Source organism: Rana temporaria, chromosome 6 (assembly GCF_905171775.1).
Source record: "Rana temporaria chromosome 6, aRanTem1.1, whole genome shotgun sequence".
Lineage (NCBI taxonomy): Eukaryota > Metazoa > Chordata > Amphibia > Anura > Ranidae > Rana > Rana temporaria.
In genome coordinates, this window is record NC_053494.1 from 73,107,585 (window position 1) to 73,123,893 (window position 16,309).

The 16,309-nt window shown below is 46.4% G+C and overlaps 1 protein-coding gene across 1 annotated transcript in view; it reads right to left on the reverse strand.

The window, feature by feature from the left end:
- Positions 1 to 16,309, reverse strand: part of SNX29 (sorting nexin 29) — a 1,289,390-nt gene that overhangs the window by 367,827 nt on the left and 905,254 nt on the right. The window contains exon 13 of the mRNA XM_040358531.1: positions 16,118 to 16,173. Within this exon, the coding sequence (XP_040214465.1) occupies positions 16,118 to 16,173 (56 nt within the window). The remainder of the gene's footprint in view (positions 1 to 16,117; positions 16,174 to 16,309) is intronic.

Genomic DNA, 16,309 nt, shown 5'->3' on the forward strand with positions numbered 1-16,309 from the left:
GAAGTCCACTGCCACAGTCTGCCATTCCTGTGGCGTGGTGGGGAACTGTAGAGAAAAAGAAAGGAGGGGGGGCCCGAGATGAGTTGGTGACCTCAAAAACCACACCAAAAAAATACTATCTATGTTAATTAAACATTTAAAAAAAATACAAAAAATTAGGAGGGGGGGTTTGGGCGTGGATTACAATGGAGGCCAAAAATAAAAGGGGGATATAGGGACACACAAAATGCAGCACTACAATGGAGGCCAAAATAAAAGGGGGATATAGGGACTAGGCTAGGTGTGTTTGGACACAAAATAGAATGCTGGAGAGGTTGGCTATTGCAAATATGCATGTAGGCCCAAAAAAAACATAACAACCTGGGGTGCAGCCTATATGCTAAAGACAGTTTGCACTTGAATGGAAGGGGGTCTGCTGTGCTGGGGGAGAGGTTTATGGGAATGCTGGAGGAGTATTTAAACTAGGATTGAGGGGGGAGGGTGAATTAGAATTACATCGAGCAGACAGGTCAGTTAGTGGTCAGACATTAATGGAGAGTGGAATGCGGATAGATGGGGGGAGGGTTATGGCAGGTGACAAGAAAGTTCCCATGTTGCAAACAGCCATTGGAAATAATAGTGCCATTTGTACTACTATAAATTATATGAAAAACACCAGAGAAAAATGTAACAATACATTTAAGTGTTTGTTCACCAATGCCAGAAGTCTGCCAAGCAAAACAGGTGAGCTGGAAGTTCTGATGCATGAGGAGAGCTATGATGTAATCGGTATTGCTGAAACTTGGCTTCAATCCTCACATGACTGGGCTATTAATATTCCTGGCTATGCTCTCTTTCGGAAAGACAGGGTAAAAAGGAAAGGTGGAGGGGTCTGTCTCTATGTGAGAAGTGACCTCAAAGCAAGCGTGAAAGAGAACCTGGTTGATGGAGCGTGTGATGAGGCTGAAGCATTATGGGTGGAACTGCATACAGATGTGCGTAGTTCAAAATTAATCATTGGAGTTTGTTATAAACCACCCAATGTTAATGAGGAGGTGGAGACTCAGCTCCTTGCACAGATGGAAAGGGCTGCAAGGTCTGGGACGGTGATAATAATGGGGGATTTTAACTACCCAGAAATTGACTGGATTAATGGCACTTCTGGGACAGTTAAAGGACAAAAATTTAAAAACCTATTGCAGGACAATTTTATGGTGCAGTTTATTGAGGCCCCAACTAGGAATGATGCCCTGTTGGACCTGATAATTTCAAACCATGCAGAGCTTATTACTAATGTTCAGATAAAGGAACACCTGGGTAGCAGTGATCATAACATGATTTCATTTAATGTTAACTATAAGCAAGAAATACATACAGGAAATATTAAAACACTAAATTTTAAGAGAGCAAATTTTCCAAGGATGAGGGCTGCTCTCCAGGACTTGGACTGGGAGGGACTATTGGCACATATGAACACAGAACAGAAATGGGAATTCTTCAAAAAGACTGTGTGGAACCTCACTGCAAAGTATGTTCCCATGGGCAATAAGTTTAAAAGGCTAAAAATAAAACCTATGTGGCTCACGGTCAAAGTTAAAAAAGCTATAAACAATAAGAAAGTAGCTTTTAAAAAATATAAAAATGAAGGAACACTAGTGTTGTTTAAATGTTACAAAGAACATAACAGGATATGAAAAAAGGAAATCAAGGATGCAAAAATTCAAAACGAACGACAGATTGCAAAAGATAGTAGGACAAACCCCAAAAAATTCTTTAAATATATTAATAGTAAAAAGGTGAAGTCTGAGCATGTAGGCCCCTTACAAAATAATCTAGAGTGGGTGACTGGGGACAAAGAGAAGGCAAATTTATTAAATGTTTTCTTCAGCTCTGTGTATACAATGGAGCATGGGGGAGCTCATGTCCAAAATGGGGGTGGGAGTGACAAAAGTGATATGGTCCAGAAATATTTAGACAGAATAAAGGTGGATAAAGCACCTGGACCTGATGGCATCCACCCACGGATCCTAGGTGAGTTGAGCTCTGTCATTTCAAAGCCACTGTATCTAATATTTAGGGACTCATTAAAGACAGGAATAGTACCACTGGATTGGCGCAGGGCCAATGTGGTGCCCATATTTAAAAAGGGAACAAAGTCTTTACCAAGTAACTATAGACCTGTTAGTTTAACTTCTATAGTTGGGAAGATACTGGAACGTTTAATAAAAGACCACATGGATGAGTTCTTGCTGGAAAAAAACTATTTAAGCAGCAGACAACATGGATTCATGAAAGACAGAAGTTGTCAGACAAACCTGATTTCCTTTTATGAAGAGGTAAGTAAAACCCTGGACAGAGGCGTGGCTGTGGACGTGATATATTTGGATTTTACAAAAGCGTTCGATACAGTTCCGCACACACAGCTCATGTGTATGGTAAGGTCTACAGGATTGGATATATCAGTTTGTAAATGGATAGAAAACTGGCTGAAAGCCAGAATTCAGAGAGTCGTGGTTAACCACTTCCATACCAGGTACTTACGCAGCTTCCCGCCCAAGCCAATTTTCAGCTTTCAGCACTGTCGCACTTTGAATGGCAATTGCGCGGTCATGCTACACTGTACCCAAACAAAATTGGCGTCCTTTTTTCCCCACAAATAGAGCTTTCTTTTGGTGGTATTCGATCACCTCTGCGATTTTTTTATTTTTGCGCAACAACTAAAAAAAGGCTGAAAATTTGGAAAAAAAATTACGTTTTTATTTTTTTCTGTTAATTTTTTTGTAAATAAGTTTTCTCTTTCAATTACGGGCACTGATATGGCGGCACTAATGGGCACCGATGAGATGGCACTGATGGACATCGATGAGGTAGTACTGACGGGCACAGATGAGGTGGCACTGATTGGCGGCGCTGGTATGCGACACTGATGGGCACACATAGGCGGCACTGATGGGCACACATAGGCGGCACTGATGGGCACACATAGGCGGCACTGATGGGCACACATAGGCGGCACTGATGGGCACACATAGGCGGCACTGATGGGCACACATAGGCGGCACTGATGGGCACTCATGGGCGGCACAGATGGGCACTCATAAGCGGCACAGATGGGCGGCACTGATGGATACTTATGGGTGGCACAGATGGGCACTGATAGGTGGGCACTGGGCATGGATGGGCACTGTGGGGTGGCACTGATGGACACTGGGGTGGCGCTGATGGACACTGGGGTGGCGCTGATGGACACTGGGGTGGCAGCACTTATTTTTGCCAGGTTGCCAGTCAGTGCCCATTTGTGGGCACTGACTGGCATCTTTTTTCTTTATGCTTTTTTTTTTTAGACTTTTTTTTTTTTTTTGCCATTTTTTTTTTTTTGCCCACCCTGGTGCTCCAGGGTGGGCATCCCTGGTGCTCCAGGGTGGCGATCCGAGGGGGGGCTGCGCTGATAAACAATCAGCACTAACCCCCCCTGTCAGGAGAGCCGCCGATCGGCTATCCTCTACTCGCGTCTGTCAGACGCGAGTGAGGAAGAGCCATCGACGGCTCTTCCTGTTTACATCGTGATCAGCCGTGGTTGGACACGGCTGATCACGTGGTAAAGAGTCTCCGCCGGAGGCTCTTTACCGAGATCGGAGATGCAGGGTGTCAGACTGACACCCCGCATCACCAATCGCCGCGATGCGCGCCCCCACGGGCGCGCGCGGCATGAAATCCTGCAGGACGTTCTAGAACGTCCTGTCAGGATTTCATAACCACTTCCCGGACGTAAATCGGCCATAGGCCGGGCGGGAAGTGGTTAATGATTCTTACTCTGAATGGTCCAATGTTATCAGTGGTGTACCCCAAGGTTCAGTGCTGGGACCCTTACTTTTCAATATATTTATAAATGATATTGGGTCTGAGATCAAAAGTAACATTTCTGTCTTTGCAGATGACACCAAGCTATGCAGTGGAATAACGTCCTTACAGGATGTCTCCAATTTACAAGCCGACCTCAATGCTCTGTCTGATTGGGCGACTAAGTGGCAGATGAGGTTTAATGTAGATAAATGTAAAGTTATGCACTTGGGGGCTAAGAATATGCATGCATCATACATACTAGGGGGAGTACAACTGGGGGGGTCTGTAGTGGAGAAAGATCTGGGGGTTTTAGTTGATCATAAGCTCAATAATGGCATGCAATGCCAAGCTGCGGTTTCCAAAGCGAGCAAAGTCCTTTCTTGTATTAAGAGAGGTATGGACTCCAGAGACAGAGATATAATTTTGCCCCTGTACAAATCATTAGTAAGACCTCATCTGGAATATGCAGTTCAGTTTTGGGCACCAGTTCTCAAAAAGGATATAGGAGAACTGGAGAAAGTGCAGAGAAGAGCAACCAAACTGATAAGAGGCATGGAGGAGCTCAGCTATGAGGAAAGATTAGAGGAACTAGATTTATTCACTCTTGAGAAGAGGAGAATAAGGGGGGATATGATCAACATGTACAAATATATAAGAGGTCCATACAGTGAACTTGGTGTTGAGTTATTCACTTTACGGTCATCACTGAGGACAAGGGGGCACTCTTTACGTCTAGAGGAAAAGAGATTTCACCTCCAAATACGGAAAGGTTTTTTCACAGTAAGAGCTGTGAAAATGTGGAACAGACTCCCTCCAGAGGTGGTTCTGGCCAGATCAGTAGATTGCTTTAAGAAAGGTCTGGATTCTTTCCTAAATGTACAGAATATAACTGGGTACTAAGATTTGTAGGTAAAGTTGATCCAGGGTAAATCCGATTGCCTCTCGGGGGATCAGGAAGGAATTTTTTCCCCTGCTGTAGCAAATTGGATCATGCTCCGCTGGGGTTTTTTGCCTTCCTCTGGATCAACTGTGGGTATGAAGTTGGGTGTATAGGATTTTACTGTGTTTTTTTATTTTGTTTTTTGTGGTTGAACTGGATGGACTTGTGTCTTTTTTCAACCTGACTAACTATGTAACTATGTAACTATGTAACTATGTAACCTTACAGCATGCATGGGGACAAAGGGAACATTCACAGCATATCACTAACAGATTAATTAGGGACTGTTTGAAAACAAAAATATTAAGGCATGCAATAAATACATAGTTTGTGAAATTAAAGGACACCACTTACCTTAACATAGTCCTCCTGCAGAACCTGAATTATGGCAGAACAGGTATCCAGGATTATGACGCCCAGAGCCTGGGGGGAGATGCCCGTCGAGAACTTCAAGTCCTGCAGACTTCTCCCTGTTGCAAGGTAGCACAACATAGCAACTAACCGCTGCTCAGCAGTGATGGCTTCCTGCATAACAGTGTCCTGTCTGGTGATATATGGCGACACAGAAACCAAAAGCTGCTGAAATACGGGGTCAGACATCCTAAGAAAATTCCTGAAATCATCAGGGTTATTTTCTTGGATCTCCCGCAGCAGAGGCATATGAGAGAACTGGTCCCTGCGAAGAAACCAGTTTTTGGCCCACAAACTCCTCCTCACCCTGTTCATGGACCAGAGTCGGGATACAGCACAAATCCCAACACCAAGCACAGCACGATCTCAGCGACGAGAACGTACCCACAACATGGCTAGAAAACGGTCGTCAAATGAGATCGGACTAAAAAAAACACACCGAAGAACAGAAAGGCCTCTGAAGAACGACCTGCAAAACAGGAACGAGCAGACAAGATTGCACTGCAAAAACAGATACGACCCGAATCCAAGCACTGTAAGACAGATACGAACCCAAAAGCACAAACGGTACAACAGAAAACGAAATTTAAAGCACGAAAACTGAAAAGCGTGAATCGTCTCTCACCAAACTTTTACGAACACGCAGCAACGCGATATCCGCAAAAGAGGCCGTCTTCTGCATGGAAATTACCCTTTATAGTGCCGTCGTACGTGCTTTACGTAACCGCGCTTTGCTAGAGCATTTTGAAAAAACGATGGTGTGTGGGCAACATCGTTTTTTATGATGAAGTTGGAAAAATTTCGGTTTTTTTCCCATGATGGAAAATGTTTTTTTTTTCATGACAAAAAGTGATCGTGTGTACGACTGGTAGACATAGGGCTAGATTAACATAGATTAGCGGATCTTTAGACCCGCGTAATCTATCTGATTTACGATCCGCTGGCGCAATTTTGCGAGGCTAGTGCAGTATTCACAAAGCACTTACCTCCAAACTTGCACCGGCGGATCGTAACTCCCCCGGCGGAATTAAAATTCCGCGGCTAGGGGGAGTGTAAAATTTAAATCAGGCGCGTCCCCGCACCGATTTAACTGTGCATGCGCCGCCGGAGAAATTTCCCAGTGCGCATGCTCCAAATGACGTCGCTAGGACGTCATTGTTTTCGGCGTTAGCGTCAATTACGGCCATCCGTATTCGCGACCGACTTACGCAAACGACGTAAAAATTCAAAACTCGGCGCGGGAACGACGGCCATACTTAACATCATATAGCAGGGGTAACTATCCGCCGGAAAAAGCCAAACGCAAACGATGTAAAAAAAAAGCGACGGGCGGGCGTTCGTTTCTGAATCGGCGTATCTCCTCATTTGCATATTCATCGCGAGTAAAACACGAAATGCCACCTAGCGGACAGTGGAAGATTGCAGCCTAAGATCCGACGGTGTAAGTCACTTACACCTGTCGGATCTAAGGGAGATCTATGCGTAACTGATTCTTATGAGTCAGTCGCATAGATCCGACTGTCGGATCTCAGAGATACGACGGCGTATCAGGAGATACAACGTCGTATCTCTTTGTGAATCTGGCCCATAAAGTTCACTTAGCCCTCCAGCAATCAGAAGTTCATCAGTTATCACTTCTTTTTCTTATAGGCCATCAATCTCAGGCAGTGATGCTACTAAGGCCCCGTACACACGAGAGGATCCATCCGCTGAAATTGATCCGCGGACCGGCTCCAGCGGATAGATCCCCTGGTGTGTACAATCCAGCGGATCTGTTTCCGCGGATTTTTATCCCCTGGAATGGATTTCAAGCGGATACAAATTTGAAGACATGCTTTAAAATCTATCCGCTTGAATCCATCCCAACGGATTGATCCGCTGGTCTGTACAGACTCACCGGATCAATCCGTCCGAATGGATCCCCCGCATGCGTCGTAATGATTCGACGCATGCGTGGAATTCCTTATATGACAGCGTCGCGCACATCGCCGCGTCATCATTGCGGCGACGGCGCGACACGTCATCGCGATGGGATTTCAGCGCGGATTTCGATCCGATGGTGAGTACACTCCATCGGATCCAAATCCGCGGAAATCCTCGAGAGGATTTATCCGCGGAAACGGTCCGGTGGACCGTATCCGCGGATAAATCCTCTCGTGTGTACTAGGCCTAAGAATGCATTTAATACAATGCATTTGCGGCATCCATGATTTTACACAGCATCCTCACTCAGGGGTATATCCCCTCCACTCCTTTTGCCCGTCAGTTATGGATGCAGAGTATCACATATCAAGGTTTGCTCATAGGATTCATTTATCCCAATGCATTTGCAGCATCTAGGATTTTACACCACGTCCTTACACACAGGCATATGCATTTCTTTAACCCTTCAATCACAAATGCTGAACGTCTTACATTGGATCCCTCTTTTCTAAGTCCAGTGACCCCAGGTGCACTTTAACCAACAAAAGAAGACTTCCATTCCTCTATGCTGACAGCAATCCCTTTTCAGTAGGCAGACTTTTAAATAGTCATTAAAGGGTCACTAAAGGAAAATTTTTTTTTTGATGAAATGACTGTTTACAGGGTATACAGACATAAAAGTTAACTGATTCCTTTTAAAAATGATTAAAAATAGATTAAATTCAATCATATAATGTGCCTCTAGTTTCACTTTCGGTTTTAAACTGGTTTCATGTTTCTGTGAAGTAAAGAGACCCACAGAACAAAAACAAACAAATCCAGGGCAGTGTTTTGTTTTTAAAATGAATCTGATTGGTTCTGAGGAGTTTTAGACACACAGTAATGACAGCTTAGACCACCGTGAAAAGCTCCCAGTACTGTGGTTATAAGGAGCCTGACAAGCAGGAAGTGTGGAGATCACAGCAGAATTACAGCTACTTCAAAGCAAAAACGAACAATAAGGACATGAAACCAGTACTGCAGTAAGGTAAAGGAAGCTATTTAGCTAAAAAAAATGTTTCCTTTAGTGATCCTTTAAGGTTTTACCTGATCCAGCCGGCGTTCCGCCAGGGGGAAGGAGAGGGCATAAGAGGGGGAGGGAGAGATCCAGGCCGGGGATGGTTCCAGGCACACCGCCAATTGATGTTAACTCAGTGTCCTAAAAGCTGTCCCTAACTGCTGAGGGAGACGCGGCTATGGCCCGCATGCGGGAGCTTCGTTGCTGGCATCGCAGCCTCTCACACTGCGTTCCAGCCACTGTTCTTCCCAGAGCTTCTCGCGCCTCGTACCTTGGACGGCGGCACGGTCAGGCCCCTCCCTCACTACACGTGCATCACGTGCGTCACGTCCTCATCGCCTTCCTATGATGATCATGTATCTTTATGCAAACATGTGAACTGTTAAAAACAGTTATCTTCAGCAACCGTTTGCTTCAGCAACTGTTTGTTTCAGCATCTGTGCCCTTTAGCAACTGTGTGTTTTAGCAGCAACTGTGTGTTTTAGCAGCAACTGTGCGATCCAGCAGCTGTGTGACTTTAGCAACTGTGTATTTTAGCCTCTGTGCGTATTAGCAACTGTGCGATTTTAGCATCTGTGTATTTCAGCGTCTGTGCGTATTAGCAACTGTGCAAATTCAGCATTTGTGCGTATTAGCATCTGTGTGTATTAGCAACTGTGCGTTTTAGCAATTGTGCATTTCAGCAACTTTGTGTATTAGCGACTGTGCGACTTTAGCAACTGTGCATTTCAGCAGTACAATGCAAGCTTTAAGTAGGTGATACCATATGTAGGATCTGAATCCATGGCTTCAGTTTTTTCAAGGTAGGACCACCAAAATGCTGGGCCTTTGCTTAGCAACTGTGCGATTTAGCAAGTTTGTAAGCAAGCACCTGCTCAACTGCAGTTGGTCCTATATCAAAATAAGTGAAGATAGTGCTGCGCTGTAAGCGGGGGATGGGAAAGGTGTAGAAAGGAAGTGAAGGGTGGTCTGTCTGTGGTTGGGAACAGTGCAAACAAAATGGCATCAACAAATGATCAGTGAACTGACTGACAAAAGTATAACAATTCTATGCATGAGTGCTAATACATAACTTCATAAATTCTTCTTGGTATAATGGAATAAGTGATGAAAAGTGCAAATAAAGATATACAATGTGTGTAACACAGCACCCAAATAGCTGTGATATGATCAGTGGTGAGCTTGTGATGAAAGGTCCATAAAGCAAAGCTTAAGTAATATGAACGGAAATCTGAATAATATTTGAAAGTCCAAAATCAAAAAGTGCTGGTGTAGATCCCAACATATAATGTGAAGAAAGGATGGATATCCAATGATCCCTTTAAGGTGATTGAGGATGTCCCTTTACCTTACTGCTGTAAGGTAACAGCATATAGGGCCAAATCCTCAAAAGAGATACGACGGAGTAACTGCTGTTACTCCGTTGTATCCCTGTTCCTAACTATGGAACTGATCCACAGAATCAGTTTTCCATAGTTAGGGAGAAGATCCGGCATGTGTAATTGAATTACACTGCCGGATCTTAGGATGCAGTACTGCATCCGCCACGGGGGGCATTTCGTGTCGAAATGCCGCCTCGGGTATGCAAATTAGCACTTACGGAGATCCACAAAGCTTTTCTGCTTCGTTTTTTCTCTGTAAGTATTAAGTTGCATAAGCAAAATTAGGGCTGCTTTTACATGGTGTAAAGTTAGTACACCATGTAAAAGCAGACCCTTCTGTCTAGCGACGCGTTTTTTTTTAAAATTTGAATTTTTTTTTTTGCACCGTATCTTTTTTTTTTTTCGACGCAACTTTATTGACCGGTCGCAATCCACAAAGCCCGGCGTAACGTAATTTCGCGCTATGCACGTCGGGAAAATGACGTCACAAGCATGCGCAGTACGGCCGGCGCGGGAGCGCACCTCATTTAAATGGGAATCGCCCCCATGAAATGAGGAACGCCTTGCGCCGGCGGAATTTAAGTTACACGGCCAGAAATTTCTAGGTAAGTGCTTTGTGGATCGGGCACTTAGGTAGAAATTTTAAGGCAGTGTAACTTAAATTAGAATTTCGCCGTTACGCCGGGTCTTTGTGGATTTGGCCCATAGATCCAACCACACTTTCCAATCGTATCTGTATGGATGGTTATCCGAATGGACTCTAGTTCAAGGAAACACAGGTCCCTCTTGGTAGTCGCGTCATTACTATAGTGCTCTGTGTCCTGTGATGTACGATAAAGAAATACAAATTTTAACTTTATTTGGAAACAAGTGTCAGAAAAAAGGTTTAGACTTTAAAGCGGAGCTCCACCCAAAAATGGAACTTCCGCTTAATCCACTCCTCGCCCCCTTACATGCCACATTTGGGAGGGAGTGGGGGCTTCAGGAGGAGTGGGACTTCCTGTCCCACTTCCTCCTTCCGCCGAGGGGATGGTAAGGCGAATAGCTTAATCGCCTTTCTGCAGCCTCCCTGTAGGCGATCGCCTGTCCAATCGGACGGCGCATCGGCGCTCGCGCATGCGCAGTGACGCTCGCGCATGCGCAGTGGGTGCCCGGCCGTGAAGCCAAAAGCTGTCACGGCCGGGTGCCCACACTTGGAATGAAGACGCCGGCCGGAGAGGGGGGAGAAGAGCGGAGCCCCGGCCGGCGCATCGCTGGAACCGTGGAGCAGGTAAGTGTCTGTTTATTAAAAGCCAGCAGCTACACTTTTTGTAGCTTCTGACTTTTAACAAACATAAAAAAAGGCTGGAACTCCCCTTTAAGTGGTTAAACTTCCCGCATTAACACACAGAAGGTATATCTCTTTGATCTAAGTACAAAGAGTTACAATGGGCCAAATCCACAAAGCAGATGCGCCGACTTAACTCGAGATTTCTAATTTTACTCCGCGCATATCTTTGCGCCCGATCCTCAAAAGGAGTTACGCATTAAAATCCGGATTTTCCGTCCTACCTAAAATGATTACACCGGCGCATCCTCTGACGCAAATTACGCTAGTCACGCCGCTGTTTTTGATAGGCAAAGATGCAAATGAGGGAGATAGGGCGATCCACATAATTAAGTGTGTGCGCCGTAGATTACGCCCTGTGCGCACCTGTTAGTTTCCCTGCGCAAATTTACATGTTATAAAAGCAGCCCTAATTTTACACATGCTGTGTAAAGGTCTGCTGAAGCAACAGAATTGAGGAAAAGCTGAGAACACATATTTGCTGGACTTCAAACTGTCTGCCAACATGCCCGGGCCATCCATGATCCTAGCAGCACTCGCTACTTTAGAGGCACAAAGAAGGAGGACGGCACAGAGGAGGAGGAGGAGGGCACAGGAGAGGGTATACCGCCCACGCCGAGATCTCTTTGGCATGCCTGCTTCTGAGGCCTATGGCAACTTCCGTTTTAACCGGGAAGCCATCCTGGAATTAACCAGAATCCTGCAGGATGATCTCACCACCCCAACCCAACGATCCCATGCCCTGCCACCTCTCATCAAAGTAATGGCAACACTCCATTTCCTTGCCACTGGGTCTTTCCAACGCACATGTGGAGGTCTGTCTGGGATGGCACAATCCTCCATGAGCAGGTGTGTCCATCAAGTAGTCCCTGCAATACTGAGACGCATGGCCAATCAATTTAAAAAACCCAACCAGGAGGACCAGCGATTGCAAACCATGACGGACTTTTACAACATTGCCCGATTCCCACGGACCATTGGGGCCATTGATTGTACCCATGTGGCACTACAGCCCCCCATGAGACAGAGCACCTGTTCCGGAATCGGAAGCACTGGCATTCCATAAATGTCCAGGTAATCGTGGATGCCCATGGCCTCATCTGGCACGTCTGTGCAAAATTCCCTGGATCCTGCCATGACAGCTATATATTCCAGCAGACCAAAATCCCCAGAGATTTGGAACAGAACATGTATGGAGACAGCTGGCTGATTGGTGAGTGACATGGGTGTCAGGTATGTCCCCCCCCCATGATGCAGACATCACAAGGGGCACATGCATGACTAACATCCTTATGTCTTTTCCCTTACAGGTGACTCTGGATATGCCCTGGGACCCCATATGATGACCCCATTCAGGAACCCCCAAACCCCAGGAGAGCAACGCTACAACAAGGCTCACATTCGCACCCGGGCAGTTGTGGAGCGCACATTTGGGCTGCTGAAGTCCCGCTTCAGATGCCAGGATAAGTCTGGGGGTACATTGTTGTATTCCCCAGACTTTGTGTGCCAGATCATCGGTGTATGTTGCGTGCTGCACAACTTTGCCATGAGAAGGGGACTGCAGATTGACATACGTGCTGACCTGACCCCCCACCCAGGCAATCCCCCCTAACCCACTCTACCCGGTCTGCTGAGGGCACAGCAGCCAGGAGACGCCTCGCAGAAGGCATTTTTTCACAGTAAACGCACATGAATGTCACAATGAGAATGTTTCTTTTCACAGTAAACACACATGAATAATGTCACAATGATAATATTTGTTTTCACAGTAAACGCACATGAATAATGTCACATTGAGAATGTTTTTTATTCATAGTAAACGCAGATTAATTATGTCACAATGAGAATGCATGAATGCACACCACTGTTGTCCCTAGCACAGACACATCACATACACATTGAATTGGATTAGATCCAAGTACCCCCCCCCCTTTGGTACTTGGGAGCAGTAACGCCACGCCACGGCTCCAATTATGTCACTGTGCATTCATACACCATTCAGGAACCTGGGATCAATTCTCCCTGGTCCTGGGGATCCCTTCTCCACCAAAACTGAGGGTGACACCCTTATTTTATCAGGAATGCCACCCCCCCACATTCACACATCATTCACACACATAAACCAAATCATAAGTACAGTATAATAAACAAAATCATAAAAAAAAAAAAAAAAATCAAAAAGTACCCCTGCTAATTAATTCCTGCGGCGAGCGCTCCGTCTGGGCTGCCCAAGGGCACGGGCACCTGGAGGATCTTCACGGGGGGGGGTGTGAGCAGGGGAGGGAGTATCTTCATGGGGGGGTGAGTGAGCAGGGGAAGAAGGAGCCTCCCCTGGTGTCTGTCCTCCTGCTGGCCTGCCCTCCAAGGCCACTGCTATTCTGTTCAGACAGCCAGTGATGGCAGCCGTATTGGCCTGGCCAGCCCGGGTATTGTCCTGCACAGCCCGGGTATTTTCCTGCACAGCCTGGGTCAGGGCAGTCACCTCCTGGGCCACGCCTGTTGTGGCGGTCTTCAGGTCCCACAAACAGGTGATGACCCCCAAAGAGTTTGTGGCCACATCACCGAGTGACTCCCTCATTGCACCCAGGCTGTGCTCCATCTTGTTAATACTTTTTTGTATCTCACCCAGACTGCGGGTCTGCCGGGCATTGTCCTTCTGCAGACTGGCCGGCAGACGCTCAAACACCCCCCTGGTCTCCTGGGTCACCATCCTGCCTGCCCCTGAGGCTTGTGGCTCTGGAGGAGGGGAGAGAGTGACCCTTGTGGGTTGCAGCCTGTTGGGGGAGGAGTGGGAGTGGCTACCCCTGATGGTGGCCTGACTGCTGCCAGCCTCTGGGGTAGCCTCAAGGGTATCCTCAAATGTCATTAGCTCAGAGGCCAGAAGGATTTCCCTGCCAAGCTGCAGGTTTTCTTCTTCCTCCACCTCATTCTCCTCCCCCTCCCCCTCCTCCCCCTCATCCTCCTCATGAGGGGAGGTTTGGCCACTCCCCTCCCCTGGGGAATCCTCAGCAGCCTCCTGTCCTTGGGGTGGTGCAGCAGCCTGGCCTGATGGCCCAGCATCCTCCTGGGCTGATGGGCCAGCATCCTCCTGGCCTGATGGGCCAGCAATCTCCTGGTCATCTGTGGAGGACACCAAACAATCATAGGTTTGAGGATCCACACACTTGGCACATCTTCCCTTCCCCCACCCACACATGCTAATCACCAGATAGAAAAACCAAAACTTACCTGGCCCCACAGGAACATCAGAGTCAAAGCCACGCAGGCCCACCACCTGCTCTGGCTGGAAACACCGGGCCACTGCCCATTCCTCCTCAGTCAGCCGGATGGGGCATGGTCCCCCTCCTCCAGTGCCCCTCCTATGGGCAGTGAGCTTGGCCACCTTATTGCGGACCACACTCCTCAGATCATTGATCTTTTTCTGTATGCCAGCGGGGGTCCTCGTCTCCCCCCCCCCCCCCCGCCGCATTTATCTGATCTGTAATTTGTTGATAGATCTTCTTCCTTTGGGCCGGGGAGGTGTTCCGGCTCTCAGGCCCATGTAAATAGCGCCCATATCGGACGATGGACCTGGCAAGGATTTGCTTCTCCACATGGGTAAAATTAAGCTTCCTGCGCTTGGGTGCCATCACAGACACCACTCAGCAACAAGAAAACTCACAGGACAAACAAACAAAAATTCACACACAACAAACAAAGTCAAAAACAAACACACAAAAAACAAACACAAAATCCAAGCAGAAAAAAACAAACACAAAATCCAAGCAGAAAAAAACAAACACAAAATACAAGCAGAAAAAAACAAACACAAAATACAAGCAGGGAAAAAAAACACTTAGCAGAAACAATCAAACAAAAAATACACTTATCAGAAACAAACAACAACTACTATCTAATACTCCTCCAAAACTTCTCTATCACACACAACTCACCAACAAACACTGACAAACGTTCAGAGCAGAAGCAACTTGCTCTAGGAAGGGAACACAGGGAAATACTTTTGCAAGGGAAGTGTGTTTGACTGGGGCTATTTACACACAGGGCGATCCTCAAACTAAGTATGCTTGGCCTTTTACCTATCTCACTGATTGCGCCGAGCAAAGTTCTGCACATGCCCAGTGAGAAGCAGATTTGTGCGCGCATGCGCAGTACGGCCGGCCCTTCATTTGCATGGGGTCACGGCTCATTACAATGAAGCACGCCCACTTCCTTCCCACTTGCAATAACCCCGCCTTACGCCTCGGAATTTAAGTTAAGCAAGCGCAATTTTGTGCGCAAATGCGCTGTGGATACGGCACTTACGAGACCAACTTAGGGCGCCGTAACTTAAATAACATACGTTTTGAAAAACGTAATTTCCGCCGCTGGCTGTGGATTTGGCCCAATGTTTTTACTTATTTACTAGCACAATGTTGTTAAAAACTTGGAAGGCTGCCAAAGAGAACTCTCTACATTTGTTACATGAAAGACTTGGGAAACTCTGCAATAGAGATTGTGAGGGGGATTGAATTGAGTTCGCAATTTTTTTTTAATGATCAATTGTGCAGCTCTAATGTTTAGCTAGAATTGTGTTTTTGAAGTTGTACTCTTCAATAATATTTTTTTTTATATACAGACTACAACTAAATTTATTACCTACTGTGGGGCCCCGTACACACGTCCGAGAAACTCGACGGGCAAAACACATCGTTTTGCTCGTCGAGTTCCTTGTGAAGCCGCCGAGGATTTCGGCGAGCCAAGTTTCCTCATTGACTCAGGCCCCGTACACACGACCGAGTTTCTCGGCAGAATTTAGCCAGAAACTCGATCAGAGCCGTATTCTGCCGAGAAACCCGGTCGTCTGTACACTTTTGGCCGAGGAAACCGACGAGGATCTCGTCGGGCCAAATAGAGAACATGTTCTCTATTTCCTCGTTAGTCAATGAGGAAACTTGGCTCACCGAGATCCTCGGCGGCTTCACAAGGAACTCGACGAGCAAAACGATGTGTTTTGCCCGTCGAGTTTCTCGGACGTGTGTACGGGGCCTGACAAGGAAATAGAGAACATGTTCTCTATTTGGCCCGACGAGATCCTTGTCGGTTTCCTCGGCCAAAAGTGTACAGACGACCGGGTTTCTCGGCAGAATACGGCTCCGATTGAGTTTCTGGCTGAATTCTGCCGAGAAACTCGGTCGTGTGTACGGGGCCTGAGTCTCTATGGAGTCACAAATACAAAAAAGGGATGATGGCTTTAAAGCCATTCACTGAAAACTTACATTTCAAAGTCTGACAAACTCTGGTCTTCTGATGTTTGACTTAAATCTCCAGGGACCTGAAAAAAAAAAAAATAGTCTATTTCACTGTACTACATGTCTGACATGAATGCAAAATATTTAAATTATACAAAGTATCAAAGATAAACTAACATTAACCAGTTGCTAACCACCCGTTGCTAACCACCCTATAGC